This window comes from Gadus morhua, chromosome 8, assembly GCF_902167405.1.
Source record: "Gadus morhua chromosome 8, gadMor3.0, whole genome shotgun sequence".
Lineage (NCBI taxonomy): Eukaryota > Metazoa > Chordata > Actinopteri > Gadiformes > Gadidae > Gadus > Gadus morhua.
In genome coordinates, this window is record NC_044055.1 from 7612669 (window position 1) to 7625692 (window position 13024).

Genomic DNA, 13024 nt, shown 5'->3' on the forward strand with positions numbered 1-13024 from the left:
CGGCCTTAATGTGAAGAGACATACAATGGAACCCAGCCCACACATAGCCCTATCAGACTATCCTGAGACTTACTTCAATGGCTTCGTTCATGAAAAAAAAAGAAATGGGAGAAAAAAAGAACTGCAAGTTAAGAACTAAATTACGCAAGCATATATTCATCAAATCAGGTCTTGTGCCGGCGAGGGAAGACGTGAACGGTGTGAGTTCAAGTTAATTAGCCCGGCAATTATTGTAAGCTGTCACACTCGGTGACTGCGCGTTTGTGCTACGGCGCCTAATCCCCCACAAATGACAAGATAATGGCGGCGAGGAGAGGCCACCGCTTCAAAAGGAGACTAGAGATACTATTCCCAATGGGGACATTTAAGAGACGAGGGAGAGAGAGAGAGAGAGAGAGAGAGAGAGAGAGAGAGAGAGAGAGAGAGAGAGAGAGAGAGAGAGAGAGAGAGAGAGAGAGAGAGAGAGAGAGGGGATCATAGTAGGTCTATACTGTATTAATTACCCACACATATTCTATTGACTCTCTCACACACACTCACCCACACACATGCCCACAAACAGATCGGCACACAATTATAAACACAAACACACCCACGCACACACAAACACATGCAGGCCGACGCGCTAACACACCACACACACACACACACACACACACACACACACACACACACACACACACACACACACACACACACACACACACACACACACACACACACACACACACACACACAAACACACAAACACATAACATGACATTTAGTTAGCTGATGCTTTTGTCCAAAGAGACATAGTAAATAATTGTATGCAACCATGAGGATATAACCCAGAAATTGAAAATACCACGCGAGTACTTCAAATGCATCGAATAAGAAAAACTGCACACTGCGAACACACCCCTGCTTTTCTTTACTTGAAAGAGACGAAACTATGCAGTGAAAAATATGTTTTTTGCTTTGATCTTATTGGATTTGGGGTTGCTAAGCTACACGGAAGCCTGGTGGGCGCACCTGCATCAGTGGTGTCTTCCTTTTTCAGTGCATTTACAACCGCCGAGATATGTTCAACTTGATTATAATTATCATGCATCCACGGAACGCAATCTATCTGCTTATGTCTCACTTCTGGCCGGGACACAATATTTTACCGTCGCATGCTAATGTTTATAGAAGGTATTCAATTTTAAGACAATGCTATCACCTTGATTGTCGGGCCTATTGTGAGCGACAATGCAATTGATGTCATACACTTGCATTATGTGCATACTATTTGTTTCAACACAGGTGACGGACATTTTAGTTATCGCATAAAAAACGAAATGAATGAAGAGATTCAAGTATATTTTGAATATTTTGAATGATTGCCTCTGAGCAAGTGAAGCCGTTTTTGACTTCATATTGTGAAAAGAACACTTGAACACCGTTCGTTCAAATGTAATTATGTTTATTTATAACAATGCATATTTAAAACATGATCAATTAATATTTCAGCAGATTTTGAAGGTGGGGTTAGGTCACATCACTGATAACCCAGCGGGCCACCATTTTCTCCAGTCTTTTTTAATAAAAAATTTAACATGACAAAATGTTGTGAGGATGAGTCACACCCAGACCTATTATATGGGCTTCAAATATCAAAAGTATGATAATAGCCTTGCCCTACCGCAAGCAGGACTGCAGGTTGAAGTGCAGCTGTGAAAAACGTTTTGTGAATCATTTTGTTTTAAACCTAACATGATGTCTTTAATGCAATGGTAGAATAGAGTCTGTTTTGACCAATATTTCTAAATACATCAAATATCCAGCCTTGCCTCTGCTTTCTGTATGATTTGGCTTGTGTTCGGCAAAAAATGGTCTATAAAGATGGCAGAGTTGTAGTTGTGCGGAGACTGTATTATGCATCCAATGGCCAATTGAAACGTTGAAATGGAAAAACCCAATGGTTTACAAACAGCAAAGGGAGGTGACTCAACCTCTTGTGTTCGGAATACCTATACCCCATTATATATTCTACCCCCCACCCTTAAAGCATGAATCATTGTTGGTGAGGCATCACCCGATGTTGTTGGGATGACTGATTGCTATGTTCAGGTAGGGCATGTCATTTTTGAACAGTGCGATCTTTTGACACAATCTCTTTCAAAGTGTTTTTTTACAGGTTAAACTCCACCAGTTTACACCCACAGACCTTGGGAACTTCATTAATAATTTCATCTTCCAACATAATCATTTCACTCCCTCTCTGTGCTCTCTGACAACTGACACTCCATAGTAACAGCTAATATGTACGATTCAGTCCTGTGAGTAGAATATTTATCCAAAGGGACGCACTGAATTCAAATACATGTCGTTCAGGAGGGAGAGAGCGGGAACATACCCACAACCTGGTTAGGCAGTTTTGGATTGAACACAAGACCGTCTGGCTGGGAGTCCTAGGAACTCAATACACCATCCAGTATAGAGTGAGGAGGGCAAATTGGAATTCAACCTCTGATGCATTCGCCCTTAAGATACATAGTCTTACTTGGCTGTATAAGCTCAACCTTTCGTATGATGATGTATAATGATGGTGTTGAGGACCCCCCCCCCCCCCACACACACACACACACCACCACGGCTCTGTGTGCAGAATGGCAGGGGAGAATGTTCAGAGCTGAACATTATCAACTCCACTGTTATTAAACAGGATGTGAATGGCTCATGATGAGCTTGAAATTACTTGATTATTCTATCTTGCTCCTCTTCAAATCTCAGCACAAACCATTTATCACCCTAGGTAGATTTGAACAATGCCAATTGTCTGATTAAAGTTAATTGAACTCCTCAAATCTTTCTGACCTTCTTCTGTTACTGGGAGACTTATTGACCCTACACTACCGAAGTCCCAAGTCATATTTCTGCTCTATAGGTTACCAATATAGGTTACCAAACGTAATTGTCAACAGAAAATATTTATTGACACACAACACTTGATAAACAACTGTTGTGTATACAATTGGAGACAAAGCTTGTCTGCCATTCCAAACATCATCATTGGCACAAGCAGAATGCAAAAAGGAAATGGAAAAAAAGATTGCCATCAAACTGATGACTTGTTTTGATTATAGGTATTAATCAGAGCTTTTGTTTCATGATGTTGTTGATATAGCAATGATTAGAAGGACTGTAACGTGCTGCACCACTGTGTACTACTGGGAATTTTCGAGTGCGCACTTCAAAAATACATGAGATTATTTTAGCATTTCACATTGTTGTACAAATTTACATTTCTGCACCTCGGGCCCTGGATCTGAAAAATGCATTCTCAAATAGTATCCAAACAAGGAATGGGGTGCGCTTGGGAAACACAATTTGTATTTTGCATAATTTAATCAGAGAATTGTTATGAAAAGAACAAGGGCCAAATAACTTTGGCATTCGGCATTACAATTCCATGTGTATTTATATTGTTTTGTTTATTTTTCCATGTATTTATCGCGGAACGTCTTTATAATTTCTTGAAACATTTTGTTTCATTTCAAATGACAATCTCAAAGGGAATGTCGAACACAAATTGATAGACCTACTTCTGTGCCATGTCCCAATTTGCCCTCTGCCTTGGTGCAGTTGTGACCAGATTTACTCCATTACAGCCTAGGCTTCATCTTTGCACAATAATAGCAACAGTTCCCACCAACAACTCCTTCAGTAACACTTCCACCATGCTGCAGGGTCGCCTCTTATTTTCCCTCAGACCACAGCTGGGAAAGCCACAAAACATTGTCGGGCCAACAAAAAAGACGAATGTGTGTCTGTGACCAGGAATACAATAAGCAACTTGCAATGGAACTGAACACAAGGTCCAATTGCTGGGGTCTGACAGAGGATGGGCAGCTTACTGAGTACATGTATCTTCCCAGCAGGTATGTTGTGGGTACACTCTCCACCTCTTTCTGTTGCTGCTCATTGACCCTCGCAGGTCAATCAGATTGTATCGAGTCACACGGAGAAGAGGAGACCAGACGCGAGTCATAAACAGGGCTGTGCTTCTGAGACCAAACAGGGCCACTAACAATGGTCTGGTTGGGTCCGGATGCACAAGCCCTGGAAGATAACGTTTACAGGAACAATGCATACGGTGCATTCCATTTTTCGATTCCTTGTTACTTCTTCCGTTTAATTTGAAACCAGTTATTAATCCTTATTAGTCCTTACAAGACAGACAGACCTTTTATTAGCTCCTCTAATTCCTTACCAGAGAGACAGACCGACAGACAGAACCACAAACAGATAGAACCACAGACAGACAGACAGAGAGACAAACAGACAGACAGAAAAACAGACAGACAGACAGAGAGGCAGATATACGTGTTATTAGTCCTTCTTAATGCAAAAGAAAAAGACAGACAGACGGACGGACGGACAGACAGACAGGCCAAATTAATTGGGAAACAAATTGGGCTCAAAATCCGATTATGCCTATTGACCCTTTCCCACATTAGGCAAAATGTTAAAAAAAATAACAACAACTAAAAACCACTTACTAAAATCGGCCATTAGATATAGAAAAGCAGTTGGTACATGTCCAGGAGCGAGGGGTGGTGGTTTGGCTGTGGTGGTGTGGAGGTGGGTTGGCGTGAAGCTGTGGTGGTGTGGAGCAGAGACTGAGCTGAAGATGGGATGCTGCGCTACACTGTGCGTAATCCACGAGGTGCTCTGGGTACATTTTGAGATGACAACACGCGTACCCATGTTTTAGTCTTATGCTATTTCATTAGTTCATTAGCAGAATGCAATGCATTTGCAGATCAGAATGAGCGTTTTTAAATAATATATGGGTCGCTGGATTTGGCGTTTTTTTTTCGCGTGGCACCTGTTGCCTTTTCCGACAGATTTTGGGCGACGAATTGACGGCGACCTAGATTTTGTTTTTCAATTCAGGACAATGTCGGAAGATCAGTTGGACGGTTCTTCTAACTCAAGTGGATATTATTTTGGCAACGACTCTACCAAAATCCACTCCAACTTCGCGTTTTCTGGACCTGTGTTTGTCGTTTTGGTGGTGTTGATGGTGACTTTGGTTGTTGTGATTGTCCTGGGAAACGCGTTGGTTATCTTCGCTTTCAAAGTAGACAAGAGTTTGAGGAGACAATGCAACTACTACCTTCTGAATTTGGCAGTATCGGATTTCCTTGTAGGTAAGTTCCATATGTAGCCTATTTATGCTTTTCGTCTTTTGACCACCAACTACGCATAGATACTATCAAGTTTCACGACCTTGTCACGAACATACTCTCAGTCTTTTCTGTCTTGTCTTTTCATGTCTGTCTGTGTCTGTCTGTATGTGCATAATCACTGTATGCATATGTATTGTGGGGGTATATGTATGCATATTTACTGTACTGTTAATGAATGGATGAATAAATGAATGGATGATTGAATAAATAATGAATGAATGAACAAACTAACAAATGAATGAACAAACAAACAGACACACAAACATACGAATGAATGAATGAACACATGCAAAACCAGATCGATGCATGCAACTCCCACCCCTTCCACACCTCAGTCCTCACGGTGCGGCTGTGTGACCTGAGTAACCTTGTTCTCCCTGACGTCCCCCAGGGGCCTTCTGCATCCCGCTCTACATGCCCTACGTCCTGACGGGCCGCTGGACGCTTGGCCGAGCCCTGTGCAAACTCTGGCTGGTGATGGACTACCTTCTGTGCTCCGCCTCCGTCTTCAACATCGTGCTCATCAGCTACGACCGCTTCCTGTCCGTCACGCGGGCGGTGAGTGGAAACGTAGAGACGCGGCCCCGTCCCTCGCCAGCCGCCAAACACAGTTTTGAATCGGCATATTTCACTTTTTTTATCTCCCCGATTGAAGACGCCCCAATTGTTTACACCTCATGTCTCCATCCTATCCATCGGCTCGGTGTGATGGTGATATGTTTGAACCTAAGCGATGAAATGACTGAGGCCTATGCTTTTTTTCCCCCTCGGGAAACCATATTGCAGGTTAATGGTTTCTTTGGGAACGGGATGGCTCAGGTATTGGTTCGTAGACCTAAAGGCCAGGGGAGTCAAAGGTGATCCAAGGCAACCCTCTGTCCCGGGCCGCGGCCATCTGTACGGGTTAATCCTCCATGACCGGCCCAGGCCCAGCGCCGCCGCTAATGAAAGCCCTTTTGGCCGTGGCAGCGGACACGGAGGTCAGAGGTCATGTGCTGGAGCCCTCAGCGCAGAACGGCTGCCATGCCTGTCGCCACTCTGAGCCCTCTTTCAGGTGCCGCCCCCCCCCCCCCCCCCCCACCCCCCCATGCTGAATGAATGGCCAGTCACCACGGGGGCTGTACTTCAGAGGAAGTAGTGTGTGTTATGATCGTGTTAGGTGTGAGGCAGTGATGACTGATACCAGGTATAGTGGGAATAATCAAAGAGAGCAAAAATGAATGGATTTTGGATACAAAATAGGACAATTTTTCTTTCTTTTCTTTTTTCTGACGTACGAGATCATTTTGAACGTTCCATCTGAGGTGTGTATTTTTCTTGTGCCGACATGACAAATCTCCTGTCTCCTCCACTGCCAGTTGCTGCCCAGAATTATCCAGTTTTTGCTGTGTGTGTGTGTGGGTGTGTGTGTGTGTGTGTGTGTGTGTGTGTGTGTGTGTGTGTGTGTGTGTGTTTGTGTGTGTGTGTGTGTGTGTGTGTGTGTGTGTGTGTGTGTGTGTGTGTGTGTGTGTGTGTGTGTGTGTGTGTGTGTGTGTGTGTGTGTGTGTGTGTGTGTGCATGCGTGCGCCCGCGTGTGTGTGTGTGTCTAAGTCAGTGTGCCCATATGCAATGCATGCTAACTCTAAGATGAGTGCACAGCCTGGCACAGTAGACAAAGAGAGTGTTCTGTTTTCTTTCATAAGCAAACACTTAACATCAGAGCAATGAATACAAATAACACCAGAGAGAGAGAGAGAGAGAGAGAGAGAGAGAGAGAGAGAGAGAGAGAGAGAGAGAGGGAGAGGGAGAGGGAGAGGGAGAGAGAGAGAGAGAGAGAGAGAGAGAGAGAGAGAGAGAGAGAGAGAGAGAGGGAGAGGGAGAGGGAGAGAGAGAGAGAGAGAGAGAGAGAGAGAGAGAGAGAGAGAGAGAGAGAGAGAGAGAGAGAGACAGGGAGCTAGACAGAGCAAGAGAGCTAAAGGACAAGAGAGCGGGAGAGCTAGACACAGAGAGAAGGAGGCACAGGGAGAGATACTCTTCTTTAATTAGCTTGCTTTGATCATGGGGATCCTCTATCTGCCAGGGTCCTGAAAACCAGTCGACATCAATCACAGCAGAACCATGCCGCGGGAAAGGGTGCATTTTCCTAAAAGCATTCCCCACCGATCACCTACATTTTTTAAAGGTTGTCAAAGTTAGCCTTTGACAATCGCAGGTGGAGCCAGAATGAATGTGCTTTAAAAGTGGAGATGGGAGCTGACACCATTACAAAAGGCTAAAGTCGGTGATAGAATACGTTTTCGGACGTATTTCCTATTTACAGGTTTGACCTTGCTGAGGAAATCCAGCCTCTCCCAGACCAATCTACTGGGTAGCATTAGGCAAGAGCTGTGCAAGAATAGGAGATGGGTTCGATTTTCCTTCTGTGGATTGAATACTGCACTGGAAGGGAAGGGATTACATTTTTCTCATCATATGAACAGTGTATCAAATATGATGGTTTGACACCAATAGTAGTAACTTCCCACACAGCTAGTAAATAATCACATGTTGAGTACCTGTTAGTAATCTGTGAATTATTTATTATTATTGTGGAATTTAGATTATGTAAATAACCATGAAATCTAAAAAGAAACCACAATATTTATGAATTAGATTACACTGTGTAAGTATATTCTTTAGAAATTGACTGCTAATGGAGGCTTTGAATGTTCTCCTATTGATGCTAGACCATTGTTATCCTTATTGAGTAGTCCTCTAATCTCATTTTATCGATGGGAGATCAATGTGTAACCTAGCAACACTGTAGCTATTTACTGTGCACAAAGCAAGTTGTTTATAGATCTTCTGCTATGACTACTACTACTACTACTACTACTACTATCACCACTAAACATACACGCAAAATGTAAAGACTACTACTACTGCCACTTCTACCATGACTACTACTACTACAACTAATACTACTACTATTACTAGTACTACTACTACTACTACTACTACTATTACTACTATTACTAGTACTACTACTATTACCACTACTAGTGCTAGTACGGCTGGGATTGCCTGGGCTGATGGGGTATTGCGGGTTGGTTTTCCTAGATAAGTGCTGAGGTGTTCCTGAGGAAAACACTCTGACTGTTCTTGACAGGTTGGTTTCTGCCTCGCAGGGCTGACACCGCAGTCACAAATGTGTTTATGAAAGGCTGTGTGAATGACTGTATGAACAGGGGTAGGTACGTGTGTATGAATGGCTGTCTGAATGGCTGTATGAATGGCTGTATAAACAGGTGTATGCATGTGGGTATGAATGTGTGGATGATTTGGTGAACAAAGCGATATATATATGAAGCGCTTTTTGTGGCCGCGGGACTGAAAAGCGTAATGTAAATGCAGTCCATTTACTATTTACTCGTCCTACTAGGAGTTACTACTTCTACTCCTTCTACTACAACTACTACTACTACTACTACTGTCACTACCACCACCAATTTACAATTAGGGCATTTAGCAGAACCAACACTAATACTACTACTACTGCTGCTACTATATATAGATATGGGCTTCTAATGCACTCTTACAAACATTCAAATGATACAGTAAAAAGTTATATTTGTTATGATACAAATCAGATGCTGATGAAAGATATGAATAATCGCATATACACATGCCACACGCACAATCAGAATTCATATTACTTCTGCTACAACTACGATTATGAATGCTTATGCTGATAATCATAAACAACAGTACTACTAACAGTTATGACAAAAACATTTCTCCGTTTATTTCTCAAATTTATGTCTAAAAGGAAGCATCCGTAGCTGTTTATATCAGGATATTTGAAATAAATGAACTCACTATAATCTTAAAATTAGATCAACTCATTATAATATTTAAAATGAGTGGACATGAAATTGCCTTCATGTTTGTTAGGTTATCATCCTACGTTTGAATCAAGTTAGCTCATTGGCAAATGGCCCTCGTGGACAAGAGGGCTGACTATTCTACATATGCATGGGGGTGTCGTACCAAACCCCACCACTAGGGTGTGTCCTTTCATCCACATCAACGGGTACATTTTGCGGTTACACTGAGGTCAGGCTGCAGGGCCAGGTACAAGACAGCACTGCCTATTAGCTTGGAAAACTGTCTTGCTTGAAAGCACACCAGCTGCGCGTGGTGTGTATATGTGTTTGTGTGTCTGTGTGTGTGTGTGTGTGTGTGTGTGTGTGTGTGTGTGTGTGTGTGTGTGTGTGTTTGTGTGTCTGTTTCTGTGTGTGTGTTTGTGTGTCTGTGTGTGTATGTTTGTTTGTATGTGTGTGTGTGTGTGTGTGTGTGTGTGTATGTGTGGTGCGTGTGCGCACACGTGTGTGTGTGTGTGTGTGTGTGTGTGTGTGTGTGTGTGTGTGTTTTTTGGAAGGGTCGGGTCTGCTTGGCTACACTCCAAGCCACCTTGTGGTCTTGCATCTGTCACCACTCCCTGCACTTTGTGTCATAATAAAGTAGTCTAACATGGGCCAGGAGAAAACATTTGGATTATTCTAATGTCTCAGTTTGAGCATGGATAACATTGTACTACTGTTAAAACAAAGTGCTATTTGTATGTCTAAAAGCAACTATGAATGCTTACACCTGCACTTTCTGAATGTTCTACCACGACTCAATCCATCCAGGGAATCTTCCTCGAATTATAAAGCAATAAATGTAGCTACAACACAGGCCACTAGAGGCTGCTAATGGGAAAACTTACACAGTTGCATATTTTATATGCACAATATTACTTTGTATACTCCAATGCTAAATCTAGGCTCAAAACTAGGACCAAAAATAGATGCAATGAACTTCGTGACTAACATTGGAGTGTTGACGTGAGTTTCTGAGTTGGTTAATGCGCGTCTTATAAACACAATGGTCCACTAAGTCGCGTGTGATATTTAATATATAATGTGCACATTATTTCTTTGCATATTCCAATGCTAAAACTAGGCTCATAACATAGACCAAAAATAAATACAACGAACATCCTATCTAACATTTCCCTTGAGGGTTGACATTTAACTATCGAGGCAACTGAAACAACACATTATTGAGTCGGTTATTGTGCGTCTTTAAAACACATTGGTCCACAACGTCGCCCACAACCACCACACACAATGCAAACGATGCGGCGCACTCATCCAGCGTGTCTGCCCGCTGTGTGTGTCCCCTGCAGGTGAGCTACCGGGCCAGGCAGGGCATGCCCCACCAGGCCATGGCCAAGATGCTGGGTGTGTGGCTGCTGGCCTTCGCCCTGTACGGCCCCGCCATCATCTTCTGGGAGCTGGCGGTGGGCCGCAGCCGCGTGCCCACGGGCCAGTGCTTCGCCGAGTTCTACTCCACCTGGTACTTCCTGCTGAGCGCCTCCATGCTGGAGTTCTTCTCGCCGCTGCTCTCCGTGGCCTTCTTCCACATCAGCATCTACCTCAGCATCCGCCGCCGCCGGATCCTCCACAGCAGGGAGTCCGCCCCCCGGCCGCCGCCGCCGCCGCCGCCTCCGGAGCCCCGCGTCCTGCCCCGCCCCCACCACCAGCACCACCACCCCCACCACCACCACCTGGCCGCCGCCGAGGCAGCCTCCTGTGCAGCCTCCTGTGCCCAGGGGAAGGACGGCCCCCCGTCGTCGCGTTCCCTGCACCAGCACCACGGGGGTCTGGGGGCGAGGCTGGCCATGAGGGGCTCCTTCCTCTCCCCTTCCTCCCCCTCCTCCTCCTCCTCCACCACCTCCGCTAACGCCACCGCCGCCAACGCCACCGGCGCCACCGGCACCACGGGCAAACTGGACCTGTCGGCGGCATGCCGCCCCAGTCGTCTGTCCAGGGACAAAAAGATCGCCAAGTCCCTGGCCATCATCGTGTGCGTGTTTGCCATCTGCTGGGCGCCCTACACCCTCCTGATGATCATCCGCGCCGCCTGCAGGGGGCGCTGCATCCCGCATCACTGGTATGAGGTCACCTTCTGGCTCCTGTGGCTCAACTCGGCCATTAACCCCTTCCTGTACCCGCTCTGCCACAGTAGCTTCCGCCGCGCCTTCGCCCGCATCCTGTGCCCGCGGAGACGGGCCACTCAGTCCTCGGCTGACCTTCACGGCAGCCACTGACAGGAGAGTACACGCGCGCGCACACACACACGGAGGCGCGCGCACACACACACGCGCGATCATGCGCGAGTGCACATGGATTTATTATTAATGAATGCGTATTGTGTACATCTTCACTTGAGTCATTGGTGGTTGCAAATAACGCTGGTCACAGCTCAGTACACATGGGAGGACGGGAGATGGAGTGAAACTAGATTTTAGGAGTTATTTTTGTCATAATGACCATTGCTTGCGGCCTATTTAGGCGGTACAATTTAGGAGGTGTAGTTTATTAGTGTTTTGTGCTAGAAAATACTAGGAAATACAGTGTAAATGATGTATCAGACATAATTTAAAAGCGTTTTCTATACAATATAGGATGGAAAGGACGTAAAAGTGCCATTTCATGAAGCCAGTGGATTTATCATCTTTGTTGGAACTTTACGTTGGGTGAAAGTGTGCACCAAAAAGCAAGTTCAATGGGTTGAAGGGGAAGCACATTTGCACTACTTCACTAAAATATATCGTCTTGAAAATGTTTACGACTATCTCTTTAACAGATCTCTCTCCTAATCCCATGGCAACAATGCAAAACAGTATTTGTTCGGATAAACCGTCGAACAGATGTATTTCTGCTCAAGTACCACTAGATGTCACCATTTACCTTCACAGCATTATCTGCTAGCGGTGCTTCGGTGTTAGGTTGTTTTTTTGCAGTGTAAGTCAGCTTTAGGAAATATTTGGAAATATTTCATGTTCAAGGTGGATGTTTTACACAATGAATGTGAATAAGCTACATACATTGAAACAATAAAACGACCTATTATCAGTGCAATACAATATGCTTGTGTAGGATCGATCTTTAAGTGTATTTATACTACGTTGTATCTTTCTATGGCTCAAACCGAGCTTAAGAACTTTGTTGTAAAATGTAGTTATTACGAACTTTATGGTCAACTGCATGGTTTGCTATACGACATTGTTGAACCATCCATGAATATGAGCCTTTAAAAACCATGTCTAGAAGATCCATTGCATCAATTAAAAAACCAACCATTGTTTTCCTGCACATCCTGGCTTCCAAAACCACCGATGCTTTCCCTGTCAGCCTGATGGGGGCAAACTAGGCCGCCTCTTCTCCAAAGCCTCACAAGTTGAGTGACAACTTCCTTCTGAAGAGCCGGTGGCGGCGCGGCGGTCTCCTTTGTCTCAGTCCGTTCCCCGCGCCGTCTGCACTGGCCTTCTGATAGATGAGAGGAGGTCTTTCAGGACACAGACTTATTAGTCCAGTAATTACGCCATCATGCTAGATAGCGAGGGGTTACCTTGCAGGTGCCCGCTCCCACAGGGGACCGGCATTGCTCAAAATGTTGCCTCTGCCCCCGCGCACATCTGGGGCCCCCTTGGTCAGGTGCTGGGAATAGGGGCACAGCTGCAGGGAGCCGGCCTCTGCCCCCTTGGTACTCTCTCCCTCTCTCTTCCACTTCTCTCCCTATCCTCCTCGCCCCATCTCTATTTCTCTATCTCCTCGCCTATCTCCGTCTCCCTATCCTTCTCTCCCCATCTCTCCCTGTGCCCAGCTTCCTATCTCTCTCCCGCTCTCTCCCCATCTCCATCTCTCTGTCTCTCGCTCTCTAATGCTCTCTCTTTCCCCTCTCTCCCTCTCTCCCCATCTCAATCTCCCTGTCTCGCTCTCTAATGCTCTCTCTTT

General features: G+C 45.0%; 1 protein-coding gene across 1 annotated transcript; it reads left to right on the forward strand.

The window, feature by feature from the left end:
- The first annotated feature begins 4533 nt into the window (after positions 1-4533).
- On the forward strand, positions 4534-12801 carry LOC115548185 (histamine H3 receptor-like). Its single transcript, XM_030362630.1, has 3 exons — positions 4534-5180; positions 5611-5777; positions 10411-12801. The coding sequence occupies exons 1-3, from the start codon at positions 4817-4819 to the stop codon at positions 11332-11334; spliced, it is 1455 nt and encodes a 484-aa protein (XP_030218490.1). The 5' UTR covers positions 4534-4816; the 3' UTR covers positions 11335-12801.
- The last annotated feature ends 223 nt before the right edge of the window (positions 12802-13024 follow it).

What these genes read in the sequence shown, in the direction of transcription:
- LOC115548185 (XM_030362630.1), top strand. Translation starts at nt 4,817, where the DNA reads ATGGGTCGCTGGATTTGGCGTTTTTTTTTCGCGTGGCACCTGTTGCCT. An exon ending in AGTATCGGATTTCCTTGTAG is followed by an intron (nt 5,181 to 5,610) that starts GTAAGTTCCATA and finishes GACGTCCCCCAG; the next exon opens with GGGCCTTCTGCATCCCGCTC. An exon ending in TCCTGTCCGTCACGCGGGCG is followed by an intron (nt 5,778 to 10,410) that starts GTGAGTGGAAAC and finishes TGTCCCCTGCAG; the next exon opens with GTGAGCTACCGGGCCAGGCA.